General features: G+C 39.6%; 1 protein-coding gene across 2 annotated transcripts in view; it reads right to left on the bottom strand.

Moving 5' to 3' along the window:
- grid2 (glutamate receptor, ionotropic, delta 2) overlaps positions 1-23,169 on the bottom strand; it is a 522,539-nt gene that overhangs the window by 123,961 nt on the left and 375,409 nt on the right. For both annotated transcript variants that reach the window (XM_059338134.1, XM_059338135.1), the window contains exon 9: positions 2,221-2,322. In XM_059338134.1, the coding sequence (XP_059194117.1) occupies positions 2,221-2,322 (102 nt within the window). The remainder of the gene's footprint in view (positions 1-2,220; positions 2,323-23,169) is intronic.

The raw sequence follows: 23,169 nt of genomic DNA, 5'->3' as shown, positions 1-23,169 counted from the left end.
ACTGTTATGTTCCGACTCCGGAGTGTTCATTAAGTTGGAATGTAGAAACAACATGGGCGCTTGAAAGATGTGCTGTATTTTATTGCTCAGAGCAATTAAACAACATGTTGATAGCTTTTACAGTGTTCTTGTGACAACAAAGAGCAAAGGAAATGGATAACGTGAGCCATGAAATATGATTGGGAACTATTTGCTACATCTTTCCACCAGGTTTCATGAAAATCGGGCCAGTACTTTTTCTGTAATCCCTCTGACAAACAGACAATTTGTACGGAAAATATTACCTCCTTGGTGGAGATACGAAGGTAATTGAAACCAATTGAATGTCTGAAACAATCAAAAAAAGCCTTATCAGTTATCAATTGCCACAACACTTTGAATTGTAGTACAAGTGTATCTGTGTATGACATTGTGGTTACTGTATGCTTCATTCTCTACCATACAAAAGCTTAAGGTTCATTTGAGGAAAACACTGCACGCTCTTTCATTATCCCCAAATGTGTGAAGTCAAGTTAAAAAGGGACGTCGTGTGCCTTTGGCTGTATATTTGGGCTGCAGTTTATATTAACACCTTGCCACCCATAAATGTGGAGTAGAACAAAAGGATTGTGGGTGCACCATCAAAAAATGGAGTAGAGTTTTATGAAAAAAAAAAAAACATAAAAAGAACATATGCAAGTCAGTGAGGAGTAATTTAAGGCTGTCTGACTTTGCACCGTCAGAGTGCTACATCTAAATAAAATAAACTTCCTGTCTGTAACATCTTTATATAATTTTATTGTAACCGTTTAAAATCTTCAAATTAAATTCCCAGTTGCAAAAATATCAATTATGGTGACACTTGTGACCAGAATGTGTACACTCTACCAAGCCCTGCAGAGGACCATGAACACATAATTATAGTGATGTAGCCACATCCATTTAATAATCAATATAGTCCCAGCCAATCGATAGCATTGATTTAGAGTCATTGTCCCTAATAGTAGTATGATCTCATCACCAATTAACTAATCGATACCTATTCAACAGTCTGGCTGATAGAATAAAACAAACGCATCCGTTAACAGGTTAATGTATCTGCATGTGTACGTGTGTGTTCACACACATGCATGTTTGTTACAGGGAAAGAGCCCCTGTGCATGGTGCTGAAGCAACTTGCTGCACCTTACAGACACAAAACAGTTATATCAGAGCAGAAAAAGCCCAGGGCAACACAGAACAATCTGTTCCAAAGGTCCCTTTGGAAACCTCCACATCATGCACACACACTTACACACACAATCAGGATTTGCCCTCCAACCATTCTCACGTAAAAAGAAAACAGTGTATATCCGGGCAGCACCCTGGACATTTGACTATGTTTTTATCCATTTCTGTCTTTAGGCCCTCATGAGGCATCAGTCATCTCAGGTAACACACGTTTACATAACAAGAAGTATAGAACATGAAGAGTACAGAGGACAACAGATGTGCACATATAGAGCACCTAAAGGAGCCACCCTAATCCAATGATGGGAAAAACAGCGACACTCAAAAACACAATCCCTTTAAGGATGATGAAAATCAAAGTCAGGAAAAAAATTGAGAGAGAAAAAGGATGGTCACAAAGATGTCTGGCATTATCTCTTTCTTTGCTTCTCACTTCAAAGACGGGATATGAAGAATTTACAGCAGTGAATCTTTAAAGCACTCATGGGATGTACTCAAATCGATGCTGCAGGCGAGACAGAAAGAGCCGGAGTCTCACTATCATCAAGACTCCAACGTTTTCTATCATCTAACTGTCAAATGTCAAAATGGAAGCTAATGAAATGATGATAGTTTGGTCCATTAGTAAGCTCATCTTGTTACAATGTCTTTGTGTTTGCCTTCTCTGACTCCTCACTTTCCTCTCAACACTGTCTCATAAATGTTTGCCTGCCATTTTCCTTCCCTCTCTCTGCCTGTCCCAGCCTACATCTCCGCAGAGACACAGCTGAATGATGGGCAGAAACCTAGACAAAAGGACGGATTTACAATGGAGCAAAAGGCTGAAGTCTGACATGCGAACAGCAGTCACAACAATCCATCTTTGATTCTTCTGAGTGAACAGCAGGACAATTTTCAAACGGGGAACACTGAAAAAGCTCTTTTTTTTATGTACGGCCGATTGGAGATCACAGAATGATGATATAAAAAGAAATGCACAAGGAAAATAAAACAAAGGTCAGCTGTACTCACCAAAACAGTGACGACTCGTAAAACCACTCCTCTCATGTTATTTTCCAATTTCCTGTCTGTCAGCGTGCCGTTCAAGCCATGGACTGGGTCCCACGTTGCCAGCTGCAATGAGCACACACACAAACACACACACAAAACAGTTAGAATCCCGGACATTTTGGACACCAGATTGGGTTTACCAAGCGATAAACTGCAGAGAAATGAGGCGAATGCATGTAGAGCCCACAATATTAAAACAATAAAAATGCATCATTGTGATGCAGATTAAATACTTGTTCAACAAAGTCAGAGTGAAAATGAGATGTTAAAACACGAAGAGAGGAAGGGCATTTCATAACCCTAAAATACAAATAACTTCCTATCCATGTTCTTAATACTTTCAATTGTATCCCATTATGGCTGCAACTAATGATCATTTTCATTATCTATTAATCTGTCTATTATTTTTCAATTATTCGATAAATCATGGTCTTTAAAATGTTAGAAAATAGAGAATATTGTCCATCCCAGTTTCCAAGTCCAAGGTGATGTCTTTAAATGTCTTGTTTTATCCAAAAACATAAAGAAAAGCAGAAGATCTCCATATTTAATAAGCAAAAACAGCATCTCCTGACATTTTAACATGAAAAATGTGTCACACGGTTCAGCAATTATCACAATTATTTGTGTTTACTTGTCTGTTGATCGACTAATAAACTACTCGATGAATGATTGCAGCTCTACTTTTGAACATGGCGTACATGTGTGCCACATAGCCACACAGCAGGTTATTCCTGGTGCACGATGCACTGTACCTGTGGATATGATGGGATTTTATTTTATTCAAAAGCCCTTTATGAATCTAACCCAGACTTCCATGTCTATCAAATTGCATCATAAACTTCCAGCATTTTCCCCCAGACCACATTATTGAAGTCCCAAACCATATTTTCTTCATCTGTGTGCTGCCTTCTGCAAACTAGCCTAGTTTCCCTGTAGAGAGAGAGGTATTAGGAAAAAAAAAGAAAAAATAAGTGATTTAGCTGTATGCTATCCAAAGACAAACACGCACAAACACACACGCGCACTGTGATACACAGAAAATTGCACGGCTTGATTTGTGCTTAAAAGAGAACACATACACAGCAGAGAAGCAGAGGGCATGCTGCAGAGGGAAATATGGGATAATCCATTTCTCTAAAGCCTCAAGTTACTGTTGAATGTGCAATTCTCTGCCAATTCTGATCAATTCCCTTTTGGGACCAATACTTACAGTGAAGCTTAGCTAAACTGGTTTCTTATTTACACCCTGCCATTTAGTTAACATATCATATCCTATTTAAAGCATTGTTGACGGAGCAGAAAGCAACAGTTTAACTGACTCCTTCAGTAGAATTACATTCCCTAGCGTCGTCAGGAGCAGGCTTTTCCATTAGAGGCAACTCCTGTACTACAGTACTAACATTGAACAACGGGCAACTGGGAGAGAGATATTTCATTTATTTTCACCCTTTTACACATGCATACTTTATTTCCATCCCAGTTAAAGTTGGAGTTCAGAATTTCCCAGTTAAAATGTCCAACTTCCAACCTGAAAGTTCCAGGTGCAAGATGCAAAGCCTCGTCAAAAAAACATGACAAGCTCAATTCATCACCCAATTGAACTCCCAGCATTGTAGTCTCCATGTATATTTAAGTGCCAATGCCATTATGCATTTAATTTTATGGTATTTTTATAATAGTATAATTGGAAATGTTTCTTATATAATTATATTATTTATTATTTAACTTGAATACACATTACCTTTTAGTTGTTTGTTTTCAATGGGTGCTTCAATAGGTACTACCATTATTGTGCGACATCCACAATTGCTTCGAGGAATTGGGGTACATAGATTTGCCCTAAAGTTACAAGCAGGAACTCCAACTTTGACTGGTGTTCCATTGTATATTTCCTAGTATTTGGTTAAAAGCTTTGGAGCTCCAAGTTTTCAGGAACGCAGCATTAGAAATGTGCCCTAAACACACATGGTAGACCCCCAAATGTTGACATCTCCTATTGCACCTCTTAGGGTGGGACAACTTTTAGGACTTTTCTCTCTTTTTCTTGACCGCTCATAATTTCCAGCAACTTCAAGTCTTATCAACCCCAACTGACAACACCGATTTCAACCGACACATTTTTGTGTCATTGCATTGTGGGTACCATATGCAGATGAACGATGTTTGGCTTCCCTCCATGTTGTCAGCGCACAGAGCTCGCTGCTCATTTGCCAGCAAAAGTCCGCTGGATGACACACACACCCGCACTGCAATAACACAAAGATGGTTGAAATTTGAAATTTCTGTACACAGCCATTGTCCACCCACACAGGTGTTTACTGAATGCCACTGAGTAGGCATGAAGAGACTGTTTGATTGACATCTCTCTGACTTTTCTTTTGGCTTTATGTCACCTATTGGGGTGGGAAATATTACACCTTTGTCATTGTCTTTAATACATCTACATCCTGTGACCTCAATCATTCCCAGCACAGCTACGCCCACCTTCAATGTGAGCAGAGGTCTAATCTGTGGAACGCCTGTGAGTCCGTGCAGGGGGTTTAACTCTCTAGTGTATCCTTGTCACAGGTGCCATGTCTTATTCTAATTAACATTGCAACATTGCTGCAACTTCAAATAGTAAAATTCACTGACACTCTGCTTGTCTGTCTGCATTTATGTAACTCACACAGATACAGCCAGGTAGATGATGCTGCATGCTATCCTCATTTCAGCCTGGAGGGGGAGATGTGGGGCTAGAATCTGACTACTCTCCCACACATTCAAAATCTGTATCCCCTACTTTTGTTCTGAAAACATGCAGAAAACAGGGGCATTTGTAATCTTTTGTCTCTCTGAAGATGAGCCAACTAACCTTTATTTTTATAACAGAAAAAAATACTGTTGTATTCTTCTCACTACAATCCCACTTTCAGCACAGCCCTTGATCACCATGTGGGAATGTGTGTGTACACTCCATTCTCGACTCATACTGTATGCTGCCTGTAACCCTTTCCGGTTTCCCAAGTGTAGATAGAGTATGTACGGTGTATGTACAAAAGACAGACAGGACATGCAAACAGGTCACAGATGAGAGAGCAAGAGATAACATGAACAAGACTTAGGGAGCGAGAGAAAGAGAGACAGGGAGAGATGGGAAGCACACAGCAGACAAACAAGATACTGATACATGGTGAGCAGCGATGATGAGAGACATTGTAAAAGGTGAATTTACAGCACGGCTGTTCTAAGTGCTTGTAAAAACGTGAGCATGTAGAATCAATGAAACATTAGCGGTGCATCCAAACGCTACAAAGGAGGCCGATAGCACAGGGACGCTGCCACTTTACATTCATACCTGAACACACCTGCAGGAAACAACTGCCGCCATGGAACGCTTACATAGTAAGGCTGGTCAATAAGGCTTGTAAATAGGGGTGAAACGGTACACAGAAGTTACGATTCGGTCCTATCTCTGTTCAGACATAAAGGTTTGTTATTAATTTCCACATGCAAGTTTTGTTGATTTTTTTATCGTGTATTCTCCATGAAAATGTATGCACCAAACCATGACGTCCGTACCGTGTTGGTTTGGTACAAACACATGTACCGTATCACCCCTACTTTGAAATACATATCTTTATATCCTTGAATATCCCCTAAAGCACTTCATAAATGCTCGATTTAACTCTTTGATGTATACAATAAGACCAGTATGATGATTCTAGTAGTCCCTGCAAAATATGTTTGCATTAAAACATTCTCATTTATAATAGTTAGTGGTTGTCTTTTAGAACACTTCAAAGCTTGCATGCAAAAAGGGGGAAATCACAACCGAGTGAAAAACAAAACAGTATTTATTCAAACTAGGAGCTTTTAACAGCTGTTAAATGAAAGGCTCAGTGTCTCTCCAGATTCTGCAAATGTGTAGTTATCTGCCTTTTTGTTTCAAGTCTGTTCACTCAGAGCAGTCTTACATACGAAAAGAAACCGAAGGGAACTTTTGTTAAGATAACCGGGGCTACCAATCTGTATAGTGCTAGTACACGTTGTTAAGTGCTAGTACGTGTTGTTGAGACTGCAAACAAAGATGGGGAAAGAAAGAAAGGCTAAGAGCTCATCCTCATCAGCTGTCATTTTCCTGGTCAATGTACGTTTTTTGGACAAAAAAAATGGACAAACTACAGCTGCGGATCACCACTCATAAATGAGTTAAAAAATAAATGAGGGACTGCAGTGTCATGATTTTCACGGAGACATGACTCGACAACGGTGTTCCCGATATTGCCATTGAGCCAACAAGATGCTAAGTCCTCCAGATGGCTAGCAGCTGAACAGCTGTTGACTCTGGTAAGATCAGAGGTGGGGGACTCTGCATTTATGTGAAGAATGCTTAGTGCATGGACGCTGCTTCAATCACTCGTAGCCATGTAAGAACTCTGGCGATTCACTTCTTTTGCTCCGTGCTTCCCTCAAGATATAAAAACATGCGCCTCATTGCCCACAAAGTGGTCTGGATGGGCATGAGCATGTTTGCCAGCAGCTAAAAAGAAATTACGTGACAACTTATGCTCGATGTTCGCGATTTAGTCAATTACTACACCTCTTGTAAAACAAGCCACGATCACATAGTATATTTGATATATTGCCCACCCCCAACACAGATAGTTCCAACACCTGCAAAAGCTGAAATAGGCAAATGTTCATACACATGCTTAGCCAAGACAAAAGAAACAAGAGCATATGTGCACACATACAACTCGAAAAGTTTAACAGCATCAATCTTCTTCTACTGGCGAGGACAAGTTAAATTAAATGACTCTGACAGGTGTGAGGCTGGTATGGTGTTGATTTTCACAACTATACTGTTATATGTTATTAGTCTGTGTGTGTCCCTCCACAGCTCTTTATAAACATTATAAGCACAAACAGGCTACACATGCAGGGACATTGGTGCAACATGTGCAATCATATAATATGCCTATGTTGTCCTTTAGTAAGAAGTGACAAACAGCCTGACATCTACTAGAATGAAGATTTGCAAAAGGTAGTTTGAAAAACAAATTATATTTTCAATCACTGTACACACAGGATAAATTAAACAAACCAAGTAAACACAAAGTCACCTGTTTAAAGTATCTGTTACAGACCAGTTTAGTTTGGCAACCGAGAAACAGTAACAAGACCAGACTTCTTAAGTGGAAGCAGGGCGAGTGGTTTTAATGAAAAAAGGAGAGATATACAACGCCTGACAAATGCAAATTGAAATGGTGTTGCAGAGCAGTGTGTGCAGCCTCTTCAGTAGGTTTCTTCCTGATATCTTGACCCTTGTCTTTTGATAGTGTGGCTAATTTGTGACAAAGCCTTGTGGGTAAAGTAATGAACAGTGAAATGTACAGTAAGTAAGTGAACCATAGCAAACACACCTGCCAAAGCACAACATATTCCAGACTCAGACGGAGCTGTTTGGCTGTATGGCACTGAGGCTCCCTCCGTATATTTAAAATCAGAGTGAATTTACACAGATAAGATATACAGATAACAGCAAAGCCACAAAATCAAAACAATGTAGTTTTATTTTATTTATCAGCGTTTCTTGTTCTGCCTTTGTAAGACAAGAATTGCCTTCTGCTGTCATTTTGCCCCGGAGCAAGTCACTTAATATTGATTCCTGTGGACTGTGTTAATAAAACAAGAGTTCCTATAAAAAGGCTACTTTGAAAACTATGTTGGTCTCTAAAGCCTGTTGCACCGACTATCAGTCAATAAAAACATCAGTTTGAGGTTTCGTTCAGGAGCTAGATCTCTCTGCAGCAATGTTCAAAGTTAGGACTGCACTTTGTGACTGCAACAAAGAGAATATGAAGAATATTAAAGGAGATTAAGTAATGCACGTCCTGCAATGGCCTGTAATGAAAGTGCTGCATTTCCCACAGTGTTTAAGCATAAGTCATTAAGATGAGGAGAAACACATCAGTCAACATTGTCAAGCACCACAGTAACCACAGAGGATATCAATCAGGGGCAGAATGGCTTCGTTTGCAACTGTATAGCAAACACTCTTTCACAGACAGACACAAACACACACATATGCATATATATTATGCATTAAAGGCAAATCAAATTTTACTCCCCCACTCTCACTACGAATTGACCATGATACACTAGGGATTTTGAATGGCATGATTAAATGATGAATAAATGAGCCAATGCCAGCCACTAGGATTTGAGCTTTTTAAAAAAGGCCACATTTCTGGAGGCAAAGAAGTGTTATTAACCAAATGTCTCTTTGCAAACCTCTACTTTACAGCATTGAAGAGCATCTTCTTGGTTCAGCTGTATTCAACTGTGCATCTATTTGTGGAACAACAACACAACACAAATCACCGGGCAACGGGCAATTTGGGTGCATTCCCCTTTATTTTCACTGTCAGTTCTTAAGCAATTAGTTAAAAAGCACTTGCTTAATGTCTATAGTTGCATCTGTATGTCTCTGCAATGAATATGGTGAATACAATTATTGATAGCCAGAGGAGGGTGTACAATAAACTTGGATTCACCTGCCATACTACCAATAGTTATCATTCAGCATTTTGATAGATTACCTCTTCAACCAATGTTACTTTATGATCTCTGCTTTAATCAACTGCCTCATTCATTCCTCTTACAAAATATGACTTTCCTATTAGTTCCCATTATATTCAAGTTTCTGTAACATTTCTCAGACCAACTTACAATCGTGAGTAGATAAGGAAGAGGATGACAACTCAAAATTAAATGAAAGAACCACTTTGCAATGTTACAATAAAATTGGCTGTGCTAAATTATCTGTATACCAAGATTTTCACTCTATTTTTACGTTGTTTTCACTTTCATATAACAGGAGAGTGTGAAAGCAGCCTTGCATGTACGTGTGTGTGTGTGTGTGTGTGTGTGTGTGTGTGTGGATGAGTACATGTGAGTCAGGACCTAAAATGGCAGCTTGGCTAGCAGAGTGGCCCACTGCCTCTGCTTATCTCCACAGCTCCAGATAAGGGCTCATTTCCCCCCTGACAGTATGAAATAAATGTGCATTTGTGGGGTTGTGTGTGTGTGTTGTGTGACTGACCCACTGTGCCTAGGCCGTTACCATGAAGACTGAGGCTTCAAAACACTGTCATTAGCATCCCCTTTCTTCCTATTTATCCAGCACTATCTCCATTCTCCCTGCTTCCCCCTGTTGCTCATTAACTGCTCTCTGTTCAGTCCCTATTTTTGCTTGGACACAAGTGTATTCTTTCTCCCCGTTTCTGTAACCCTCTGCCTGTCCCTCATATTCACACTATTTTCTCTGCAGTAACATTTGCTTTAATCCACTCGTCAGTTACAGTCGCTTGGTCAGTGTCCCCCTGTGTAAGAAACAGACACTGTAGGATCCCCTCTAGCATCAGTTTTGGATGTGTCAGGGTCAGTGTGTCACTTTCTGCTCAATACATACATATAATAGTAGCTTTTCAAAAACTTCTATGTCTACTTATAGAAAATTAATTTACAGGTTAACTTCAAATAACAAGTCCAGTGTTTGTTTGACCCATCCACCACCCTTCCTACCCACCCAAAATGAACTATGTGCACTTTATATTACATTAATAGCTCTGAGCATCTAATAATGACGGGGGTGGATTTACATTGGAGTTAAATGAAGGCCTGGTGCATATAATGCAGGAGCTAAAAGCTGCTGCTGTGTCTACGTATCCAACACTGAGGGTCACTTACCAGACATTGGTATCTGAGGAGCAAACATATATGATGGCCTTATAATAAAAATAAAATTGTAGAGCAATATATGAAAATTTCAATCAACATGTTTCACTGTTGGTTTGATACCCTGTGATACCCTGTTACTGCCATATAGCTATAGATTTGGATCAATCTGTCATTAGGACTTTTTCCTAGTTATCCACTGTGAAATGCTGCCATTCCTTAGCCCTTGTTTCCTTCCTCAGAAATGCTTTACAAACTGCTACTCATCCTCTGAGACCATGACAAGACGGCCTTGTTTTGACAGTACTTCAGCTGATCTGTGTATTGCATTCTTCATTTAGCAAATTCTGTATGATTAAGTTGCTTTGCTATTGCTCAGGGAACCAAGTTTGATGTATTGATTTTTTGATGGTGTGGTCACTTGTGGTCTGCCTGATCAAGCTTTGGACGGAACTGACAGTTTTAGAGTCCCATGCACTTCCCCCGAGAAACCTTTCATCTAGCTATAACTTGAAGCTGAAAAACTCCCTCTTTGCTGAGAATAACAATTTCACTTCTGACACTTAACTTAGTTTTGATGCAATGTTCCCAACTATCACAAAGCTACTGAGTAGTAAGCAATGATCTGCTGAAAACTTGAGTCACAGCCCTTTTTCATAATAATAAGCAGGGAGAACTAATTAAAAAGATAAAGGTAGAAAATAAACTACTGATCACATTTTGAAAGTGGACCACCACATCACCAAATAATCAGACATATTTTGATGGGTAAATGATAAATATGTACAAGTTTCTGAAATTGATCCAGTAGATCGCCTCAGCTTGCATGGACAATAGGAGCAGCTATTAGCTCTAATGCTTAGCTTTGACCAACAAAGTAAAACCACAAAAAGTGGACCCCACTGATAGACTCACATTTTTATTATAGTCTAGGTTTCTCTAAAATTAGCTTATGGATCCCCACAGAGGTAGACCAAGTTGTTAAAGAATCCTTTCTATTTAGCTAGAAACAGCAGCTATGTCACTCACCCCAAATACACCAGACTCTGTTGACGAAAACGGTGATTTTACCATATTGTAAAACACAAATTCAAAGTTGTCAGAAACCAAATATAACACGTGAAACCACCCTTTTATCGTTTCAATAATCACTAACTGTGGTTTGAACAAAATAACATTAATGAAACACTTGTTGAGTGTTATTTTGTTTCTGTCAACTTGAATCCATATTGTTCCGTGAGTCTGGTTTATTTGGCGAACGCGATTTGCACTTTCACGACAAAGTCTTGTCTCTGTGGGGATCCTTCATTTTTTTTCACAGCTGCAAAAATTTAAAGGCAGCAGCAGTGTTTGTTTCCATTCAGTGTATCGTTACCGTAAGTTGCTAGCGTAGCATGCTAGTTAATGTGCTGTACTCTGCTGGCTCCACAGGTGTTTTCTCCCATCTCATCAGGAAAAATGTAAATCTCCCTCCCAGACGAGCTCGAAAAGCCACAAAACCAGCCTGAAAATCAGCGTTACACTCGTCGCCATCTTGTTTCCGATACGCGGAGCAGACCATAATTGGATTGTGGAGGAGCGCGAGGAATCTAACGACACTGACTACAGGCCTCTCTACACCGGCAAGCTGACTGAGAGAAGCCGCTGCTAATTCACGTTAGCATTAATTGGAGCATTAACTGGGATGTTAGTTTTGGCTAGCAAGAAACAAAAACAAAATGTATGTTACTTACCTCAGAAAACTGAGCAGCGACTCCTTGGAGTGTCTGTTAGTCCAAACAAACGCTGAACAAGACATTTTTACTGAACAAAACGTTCAAATAAACTGTCATTAAGTGAAAATACAGTGTGAAAGGGTCAAAGTTATGAGACCAGATCGGTAAACTTCCTCTTTTCTATCTATATAACGTTATATATAACTTAATTGACTCGTTGCCGTGGATACGCATTGCTCTGCTTCTCTCCTGACGACGGCTCGCCTTGTCAGTGACCTGTCAATCAAAGCGAGAAACGCCCAAATCATACGATTCTTTATCTTCTATTTTCTTCTAAATGGGGCCATTATTAGAACTATTGACATCAAATTGTCTTGAAGATCATTTTTAACTAGCGATTGAGAAAATAGTGTTGTCCTGAAAAAAATTTCTGAGGTAATAAATCAGGTGAGAAGTTTTCAAATTTTGCACTGAAATGAATGGGCAGATTTATTTTTTTTGCAGCCAAACTTAGCACCCCCTGCTGGAATTTTCGGTGGATTGCAGGCTTAAGGCACTTCCTGGTTGGCCTCCATGCTCAGACACGGAGATTGCCGCCTGATACAAAAAGTGATGCACTAAATTAACAATTTGAGTATATGTGTAGCTATGTTTGTCTTATTTTTAAGGTTTAACTTTAAAAGAGTTATTAGAACCACCAGATTACATTGGAAAATCACATATTTTAACATTTGAGACTTATTACAGCCACCAAGTAATGATTTCCATTGGAAATAGGAAATATGGATAGTTAATATTTGTGTCTTCTTTGTCAGGTTTTAAATTGGTGATTTGTGAATTGATGACAACATATAAACACCTTCAGGGCGCCCCGGTGGCACACCTGGTAGAGCGTGTACCATAGAGGCACCATCCTCGTGAGCGGGCGGCCTGGGTTCGAATCCGACTCGGAGCCCTTTCCCGCATGTCTTCCCCTCTGTCTTCCCCTTTCACTCTGTTTCTCACTATCGATAAAAGCCTTGAAAATGGCCAAAAAATATCTTTAAAAAAAAAAAACATATAAACACCTTCTAATGCACAACATGGGTCAAAAATGACCTTGTGCATTAGAAGCGTAGTGACACAAAAAGGGGTTTTATTCAAAAAGTAAGAAATGAAAACAAAAAAATAGGATGTATGATGATCAAAAACAAGCAAACCTGCAATACCAAATGATGAAATTCATTTATTGCAAAGATATTGAATATAAGAACTTAGTCGTGTCACTTTAGACCCATGTTGTGCATCAAAGGGTTAGACAAATAAAACATATTTACATTTCCAACTTGTGGCCAACAACCAGTGAGCTTCTTTTATCCTATAATGTTTTGGCATGCCAAGTTAACCCAGCTAAATGAACACTGAGCTTCTGCAGCTAGCTTCTACATGTATATTAAAATATTCAAAGTGCTATCATACACTTTTTCTATCAAAGTCAGAGAGCACCATATTAAAAATGAAATAAAACTCACTTATAGGCAGTTCTAGTGATTATTAAAAAAGCGGGGATCTGTTTAATATTAATGTCTGTGAAGCCATCAAGAAATATACTTGGGTATTAAAATAATTTTTCTATCATCATTTGTGCTCAGTTTTTTGCAATCATTAGGATGATCACAAATAGTGTGATGGGAATAAAGTGCAAAACAATGCAACACGTAGCCTTGGCAAAATGTTAGTTTTAAAGCTTCATGTGATTCTCAGGGGAAATCAATGTTGCATCTGTAAGAGCAAACATACATCCAAGAAAACAAAACAATATGTTAATTTCTATTCATATCAGTCCCGCTAGCAGAAGATGTTGTCATTTTACTGAAGTGATAAGTGAGTTTTGTATATCTCACAGCAGGGCATCATGTTTTTTCATCAGGAGCTGATGTTAGTTCATGTTGCTCTAGTCATTTGTTTTAATTTACTTATTTTTAGCAAACTTTGCAGCTATAGGGTTTTTTGTTTGTTTATTCTTTCCTTCTGGGAACGAAGGTTTGTGCCACTGGGATAATTTGTCTACCTGTGTTCTGTGGAAATAACACACCTGCTTTTAATTAGTGTTCTTAATTAAGCAAAGTAGTCAATAATGCAACTTGTTTCGGAGGATGGAAGAAACAATGAATGGAGAGATTATGAGCTTATAGTAGCTAAAGTTTGAAACACATACAAAGACACACAAACACTGAGAAAAGTGTAGGTATTTCAGCATTATCAGGCCATGGTGACCTGACACTGTAACGGTGAAAAAAGGGGACATACTTGAGTCACCTTCCCATCTGCAGTCATCATGACCACCCAACACTTACATATACACACACAGACACACACAGAGACCTCGGGCACTTCGAGAAATGTGTTACCACACACATTTAAAAGTAATTGGACCATCGATCGGTGCTGTTTGGGGGCCAGAAGAGTCATTTACTGTTACAACAAACACCTTTTCTCTCCAGAACTTAGCCAGCTATCCCACACACACTTAGATGAAAAACAAACCACACATATATGGTCAAACAGGTATCCTCTAGCCTAAATGGCATCTCATATCACTTCATCTATCTCTTACTTTCTATTCCTGTAGCAAACACATCAGAGCACACTGTGCAACAAACAGTGGCTTTTGGTCTGATTGTTACATACATGACTCGTAGTGATTCAAGTCACGATCGATAGCAGGTGACATTTTGCTGCAATAGAGCAGGGAAGAGTGTATACATCGATGAGAGATTAGCAGCGGCGACAAAATCAATATGCACAGGAAGTTGTAAAAAAGTAAAACTATCAGAAAAGTATGAATAAATGTCACTTGTTCTGTCCTACAATGCCTCAAATTACTGCTAGTACACAAAAAAGCAGCTCCCCATGAAATTGGACGTGGGCAATCGCTGTATTAACCGCCGCACTTTCTCTCCCCCCACATCATCAGCTCCACCACTGGAGGGAGAGATTTGATTTTGGGCTTTCTAATGCACAGCAATATTGAATTGTTAGTGTAGACTTCTCTTATCTCCTAGTAGTTTATTTGCTTGCTCTTCACTAACAGCTATAAAAAATAAAATATGATTTTTTTTATCCCTCCATTCATAAACTATCTGTTTTCTCTGAGCTAACGTTGTTTCATCTGCCAAACGCTGGTGTGTCGCTTCCAGCCTCTGTAGCTCTCTAACACTCCTTATGTCGTCTCTGCCAAACACTCATTTGTCTGCCATTGCATTAAAGAGACAGTAGCCAGGCACGAACACAGACAAGCTGCTGAGCAGTTTCGCTGCTCCTGTCTCCTCCGTTGTCCTCCAGTGTCCCCCCGCCCCTTTCTTTCACTCCTGCTGATGAGCAACATGTGTGTCAGTGCAGTCTCCAAACAGCTTGCACACCAAGCCTTCCTTCTGTCCTCTCTCTTCCCTTCCGTTCCTTCTATTCCTCTTCCAATTCTTTTCCCACAAACCCTTCCTCTTTATCTCTCCCTCTTTGTCTCTACCCTCTCCCTCTCGCTCTGTCTCCATCGTCTAACATAGAGGGGACAGCTTGTTGCAGCACATAGTCCAGGCTGCACTAGTATCAGTGCTCTGCACCACCGGCTGCCTAATCTCCACCATATAGTCTGTGTGCCCATCCACCCTGCTCCCTCCATGAAAAGTAGTTCCCTTCCAAGCATATACTCAAGCGTATTCTATTCCTTTCTGCTGCCTGAATGTGTCTAAATGTGTGTCCCTCCCTCATCCATATCCACGTCGCAAATAATTGCAACTCTATTCTCTTAATTCCTGCCCTTTTGACTCACTTGTTCTATGTGATCGTTGCCATTCTAAATTGTTTATATGAAGAAATTATAAAATATAGAAAAGTATGCCCTATTACAATCATTGTGCGCTTGATAATGAGACTACTACCTGGAAAGCAATTATATTTGAAAAAGCCACTCAGGCAAAGTTCTGCCCAACTGCCTACTTCCCTAACAGAATTGGATTCCAGGAAAACAATTACAAGCGCAGCAAATATTGCTTGCAAATTACTGATAAACTATGTAATATGTAAGCTAATAATGTAAAAGGAAACATGGTCCATTAAAAACACTGTTGCTTTATCTCTTCAATGCACTGGGAAAAAAATTGCAATTTTAAAAGTAATTTTAAAGCTCCACAGAAAAGCGGAGGACTCTTTGTTTGACAACCACACACACACACACACACACACACACACACACACACACACACACACACACTTCCAAACAATTCCACAACAGATCAACGCCACTAATAATAGCAGAATAGGTGTTTGACTCCAGCTTTTGGGTATATGTTTTTATTATAATTCTGTCTGTACGTTTTGCCTCCAGAAAATTGCTTTGGGTACCGCTGCTGTCATTACCTCCACTGAGGAGGTCATGTTTTCAACTTGCCTGTTTGTCTGTCTGTCTGACAGCAGGATAAGTGGAAAAACTACTGGCTTGATTTTAATAAAACTGGTGGCAGGGTGTAGCATGGGCCAAGAAAGAACCCATTAAATCTTGGAGTGGATCCGAAACACTGGGCGGTACACAAAGTATTTTTCACTTTTGTTAACATTGCGATGTAGGGCATCTGTGCTGTATTTGTGTGGGGTCAGAATATTCGAAAAATCTGTTCTAAGGTGGGAAAATTAATGAAAACAACCCCTTAGTTCAGACTGTTAACATTACAAGATAGGGCCTTGGTGGGGGTTTGCACTCTCTGAGTGCCCTTCCAGTTCAAACATTTAACTGCCTATGGAAAAGCTTTCCAACGTCAAATGGAACAATGGATGATGCTTTGCCCACATAGGGCCTCACTTTGAAATGGTGATTTCTGATTTGATTGGCCTATATGAAAGTGATTATGTGCCTGATTTGCCCTGTGAATATTATATTATTATGTGGCTTAAAATGTTTCAACTGTCAAAAGCCTGACTTGAGATTTTCTACGTGTTTACTGAATGTTTCAACATTACATCAGCACACTGCGATTAAAAACTTTGTTTCCAGTAATTATCACTTCATAAACAAAAAAACATGTCTGTTGTTCGGCTAACCAGCATTTATTTTATATTTAGTAGTGACAGCTCAAAAAGATCATATTGGAATTTTGAACATTCTGAAGTAGAAGTATGATTATCATCCTGCCACACAGCGCATTATGTATATTCTTCACTTTGTCTGCTGTCTCCTTTGCTGTCTTGTTAGCATTAAAAGATTGTCAGACAGCAGCAGAAAGAGACTGGAGCAGTTCTCCCTGTGCCCCTGCACATCGAGTTGACATAGCACCTGTCGCCAAAACGGATCTGTACAAAATTCTGGATGTGCAAGACAAGCCCGCTCACAGTAGCTCACCAAAAGATTTCTGGCACCTTCCTTGTGCCCTTTAAAGTTTTATGATGAACCATTAAAATAGATGGTTTCACTGATTCCTCAGACCCTTCCTCACTAGTTGATGATGGACTAGTCAGTGCATTCAATGTAATGTTTGATGGTGGATTAAATCTGCTTTCTTTTGTTCTTGACACCACCTGACAGAGGAAGCTTCAGTATGTGAGCTGTGTATGAGAGATGTATATAAAGCACATTATAGTGGACTGCATGCATGATTTTTACCTCTAACTAATACTGTCGCTTTACAAAAATGTATGGCATTACTGAAATAATCACTATAAGAAAAAGTTCAGCTGCCGTTCAATGTTTTAAAAACACATTTAACTATGTGTAAGTCTAAGCAGTTGATTGTTTTTATAAATAATTGTTGATGTTTGTGTGGTGGGATCTGAAGAATGTAGATGTCTTATGTGATGAAAAGAAATCATTACAGTCAGAGCCACATTGTTCTGGAAGAGAGGGGGCACGCAAATGACTTTAAGCCTGTGTCTGGATTTGGCACCGGCTTTTTATTGTGTGTTAAAGGTTTGAATGGGGCCCTTTGTGAATAACTACAGATTATTTATTTCTCTTATGCACAGCGGTAGTGCACATATGGGAACTGTGGGAGTTGGCAAAAAAAAGAAGAAGAAGAAGGTGGAAGAAACAAACACAATAGAAGAAAGTGAGAGCTGGAGTGTATTGATGGCTGATGTTGTGTTCAGGAGCTGAAGTAATAAACTGTACATTTGGTTCTGCCAGATCATTCATACACTATCATTCTCTCTCTCTCTCTCTCTTTCCAATACACACACACACAAATATACACACAGCAGTCTATACAAACCGATTATTGCAATAGCGACAACAACACGCTCTGTTCTGATTTCCCAGATGAGCTGCAAGCTGTTTTATTGCTTGCTTGAATTGTTGGGAAGATGTGTGTGTGTGTGTGTGTGTGTGTTAGAGGGGGTTAGATGATGTTTTTGTGTATGCATGTACTGTTCCAATTTCTGTGTTAATGTGCTTTTAAATACCAAACTTTAAATGAGTAAATAACTCAATAATTAAACTGCATAATCATTTAATGTATTGTCTGTCTGCTTTTAATTGAATAAGAAGGCAGTGTATTATCAAATATTACTTTAATAAAAATCATGAACGCAATAGAGTTCCTCAAACATCCCTTTAAAGTCAATTAACCTTTGTGTTTGAGATATGTTTGTCAAATGAGAATTTTTTTGTGTGTGTAAAAATAAGCTCTATAAAATAAATGCATTACCCATAAATGATAAGGTGTCTACATAATTTGTTTATCTCTGTATGTGTTTATAGTATTTTATGTTGTCTTCATTGGAAAGTGAGAAAAAGACGGGGGAGAAAGAGGCAGACAGGAGCCAAATGAGAACTGGAGAGCAGACTGCTAAAGTGAGAGAAGAAAAACAGGGGCGAAGTCATTTAAAAAGATGTTCTCTGTCACTTCTTTCCCTCTCCCCATAGGAAAATGAAGGAAGAGGTGTCAGACAGCACAGTGTAACGATGAGGAGACTGATGGAAGACTGCTGAAAGGTTGAGGATCCAGGAGGGAATACAAGTTCGACCTGACAGGGGTTACCTGCAAAGTTCTTCGATAGTGTTAACCAGAGGAAAAGTTTGCAACTATATTTGCCTGTTGTCTCTTTCACTTTCTGCTGCTCTCCCCCTTCCTCATCTTTCCATCATGTCTCCATGCCTGCCTGTGTATAGCCTTGAGTTCGCTATACATGCACACAGGGAGGCGTATGACTCTTTTTAGGTCTTTAGGTATCTTTACCGTCACACTGGGGGATGCATATAATATTCTATCTTACTCTAGTAAGGTCGTGTTTATACTATCTCTACCTATGGCTTGCTAAGTGCAGTTTCTATGAAGGTTACATCTGTTTAACAAGACTGTATGCACATATAGCTGGAAAATGTATGCACTCCCACTCATGTACTGCACCCCCCACCACACACACACACACACACACACACACACACACACACACACACACACACAGACATAAAGATACATGTACAGATGGGAAAGTTAATTCATAGGGATTGTTAAGTGAAGTTAAGCGCAGCAGGAGTAATCAGAGTCATTAAATACCACTGGGTTATAAATTATACATGCACATATGAAGTGAAATATCATAATGGTGAATGTAAAACAAGTCTGGGAAATGTGGTTTTAAACCCCCAGAGAGGAAACATGTACAACATGATTTTACTTTTATCTGCAAACCATTTTTCTAATCAAACATGTGAGAGGAGGGTATCTGGAGTCTTGCTGACATCTAATCAGGCTTACATTCAGCCTACCACAGGTGATTTATATTGCATCTTCAAAAAACTTTTAGCATCCATCTGGCTCACCACTAAAACTTTTTGAGGCACTATCTTAGAGAAGCAGAGAGCCATAATCCGGCCGAAAAAGCTTTTGCAGGTTCTACATAAAGCTCTCTGACAAACCTTGGGGTAGATGGATTCCTGTTTTATAAGTGAGACTGCAGCAGGCCAGTTTTACTGTGTTAATGTCTTTTTTTTTATTATTATCTTCTTTTTCATAGCCACTACACCTGGTGATTGTATATTGGAAAGGTGAATCAAAGAGGAATGCCACAACAGGGAGAATTAATAAAAAAATAATTAGAAAGTATAAAACCTTCATTGCGGTTTCAGTTCGACAGAATTTCTGAAATAAATAGATTATATTGGCTAAAGCTGATATTGTGAGACGGTGCCTGCAGGATACACACATTACTCTCTTTCAAACTTCTGTTTCCAGTGGTTTTGTTGTAAGGGTGGGCAATATCTCAATATTTTCCAAGGGACCACCATCAGCCCAACAACTGGTGATGCTGATATATTTGCATCATCACTGCCAAGCCACAGCCCGCCAACAGCAGAGACTGACAGCGGAGGAAAACAGTGTGTAGAGCCAGCATGTTTTCTCATCTCATTCTGTGAGTTAAGGATTTATTTCAATCAAACTAGAATTGTTTATTGGTGATTGTTGGAACAATGGAAAGAATTTGAGCTGCACGTTTGCTGCATTCCAGAACATAATGAATAAGAAAATAAACTCACAAAATGTTGAAAAAGGAAATATACCCATACCTATGTTCTTCATGAACATACCATAACAGGAAGATACAACCATACACCCTCTGAAATAAAGTTCAGTCAACTGAGATTGCCTTGTTAACTCAACATAAAACAACCAATTGTAACAGAAACACAATTAAACTCACCAAAAGAATCCTGGTTAGTCTTTTCACTGTTCCAACAACCACCACCTCTGGTTTGGTCATAATAAACCCTAAAGTGTAAAAGATGTGAATATATGCTGGCTCTACAGGCTGTCTGCATTCTCATCAGCAGCCCGCTGAGCAGCAGCTGTCACTCATTCTATTGAGACAGATCATTACAGTAGCAAAATAAAATGACAAATGGCAACATACCTAGCCAATCACTGATATATTCGTCAAATCGCCCAAACGTAATTTGTTGCATGCAATCACAACACTAAAACCTACCAAGTCCTTCATTGAGCCCAGCCCTTCATACCTGTTCACCATTTGATTACTAGGTTGAATCCTGCAGTCTGGCAGAAAGCAGAAAAAAACACCTAGAGAGTCAATTTAGCCAACGTCAGCTGCATTCAGATAGCTAGTCGCCGTGTCCGTCAGTCTGACAGCTGGTCAGTTCACTCGGTGCACTGGACAGTAAGTCAGATAGCCAGTAAGCTGGTTACTCAGTCAGTCAGTAGTGTGATGCAATAGTTAAAACCTTGACAGGTCTGGTAGACAGCTGACTGCTGGATGTCATGTACTGTACCTCTGAAGAAATGGACACTGACATCTTTGGTCTCGAACAATGTATGTGTGCGTGAATGTGTGTTGCACATGTGCACACGTAGGGGCTGTTTTGCAGCCATTCTGGCAGGAGGATACACTTGGCACCCTTCAGTTCTTTGCTGTCCACACACCTACACACACACACACACACACACACACACACACACACACACACACACACACACACACACACACTCCTGTCACCCATCACTCTGATTCTTGCTGTTTACTGAGGGCCTGTGCCTGGTATGTCCAAAAGCGGTCGTTTTGTTGCATTAAGACATCTCTTGACCTCCTCCGTAATCTTGTCACTTTTCGATAGATAAAAGATTGTCAAAGATAACAGCAGGCATAGACACATATGGAAAGCAGAGATCCTGAGGTTGGAACAGATAAATAGATAGATGGATAGATGATTAGGGAAATGCAACAAGAACTTTCACAGCATGACACACATACATGTACTGAGAAGTGGGTTAAAAATCAGGACAGTCAACTAAAAAAACAAGGTTTAAGCCACTTGCAGTCGTGGTCTCAACATCATAAGGCAGCAAAGAGAAGATAAAGTTAAACTAATGTGGTATGAAAGGGTTGATCCATCTTTTCACATCAAAACAGAATTAGACTTTAATTCAGGGCACATAATGCTCTTCTCTTTGTTCTCTCCTATTCCCTGCCGACGGCTTTCCTGGCCAGAAAAACTAATATACATTTTCAGGTGAACTGCCCTGGGAAGGGCAACTTTTACCCATTTAGAATATCAAATGTTAGAGCAGTAAACGTTTGAAAAATACTTTCCGTGACAGTGATAAAAATTTTAAAAGTGGTGTGGGGGCATCTTTAAATGAAAAGCCCTCAAGCCCATCTACAATTGAATGGCACCACTGTGGATGACAAACCTCCAAAACCTGGCAAAAAAAGGGATCATTGTTTGACGCACTGAGCTACTTCGGCCCACATATAGAATCTACTTAGTATTAAGAGTGTAAATGAAAGTGACATTGTGATCCTGATGACACACACAAGACTATTATGACAAAATGTATCTCAATTGTATAAAAAGGCCCTCTATTGCTCTCTTTTGTGAGTTCTCCTTATAGTCTGAAACAATAACATACAAATAAATGGACTAGGTTCACTGACAATGTTTTTTCCACTAACAGAATACTGTTTTGTTTTTGTACCAGTCTCAATATTTAACCAAGAAAACAATATTTTCTTAGCCTAAAGAGCTGTGAGTACAACAATAAAGTTTAACTGTATTTTAAGATAGGATATTGCAAGGTAAGTTTCATTGAAATATGTTGTCAGACAGGGTTTTTATAGATATTGTATATTCAGTATGAACAACTATGTGATAGATACATTCATTAAAAACCTTTAGTAATTCAAAATCTTTAAGAGACGGGGTTGGTTTAGATACCTTGCCTAAGGGCATCCCAACAGGAGAGCCCAAACAAATGCATTATCTTTACACATGTCCTTCATATTTAGTGGAGGGTGGGTGGCCAGCAATAGAGTGAAGTACAGGGAGGCCAGCTGTGGTAAACAGCACCAATAATCAGTAGAGAAGTTAGGTAAACAAACACAAGAAGAGGGGAGCTAATCCTTGAGCGTGTTAGCTGCCGTGACAACATGTGGAGTAAGGAGGGAGTTAACTGGAGATGGAGCAGAACGGTGTCTGTGTTTGTGCACAGTAGACTTGAGTGTGTACTCATACTGTTTGTGCACACAGTACTTGTATGTCCGCGTGCTATGTACATAAGTGTATTTTATTTTGTAAGGGTACCGTGTGTCCGTGGCTATGTAAATGTCTTGCATGTGTATGTGTAAGTGACATGTGGGTGGGTGTGCATTCACACACTTGTGTATTTGTGATCCACAGAGGCATGCAGTGCTAGGCAGACTCTGGCTGCTGTAATCCGAGGTTTACACGCTGTAATGCTGCTGAAAGCCTGCAGGCCTAGCTGGCAGAGAGAAAGAGAAGGAGAGAGAGAGAGAGAGAGTGAGGGAAAGACAGAGAGAGGCCGGGGGGAGGGACATTATAGAGGAGACAAGAAAGAGTAGCTATGGGAAGGGTCGTCATAAGAGATTAAAATTGAGATAAATTGAGGGATAAAAGTAGATGGAGAAAGAAGAGAGGGAGGGACAGACATTTAAAGATGGATACATGCAGCAAGAAGGTGTTTGACGGTAA

The sequence above is a fragment of the Centropristis striata genome, chromosome 7 (assembly GCF_030273125.1).
Source record: "Centropristis striata isolate RG_2023a ecotype Rhode Island chromosome 7, C.striata_1.0, whole genome shotgun sequence".
NCBI classification, from domain to species: Eukaryota; Metazoa; Chordata; class Actinopteri; order Perciformes; family Serranidae; genus Centropristis; species Centropristis striata.
Note: the sequence above shows the minus strand (reverse complement) of the source record. Positions and strands in the feature narration are given on the sequence as shown.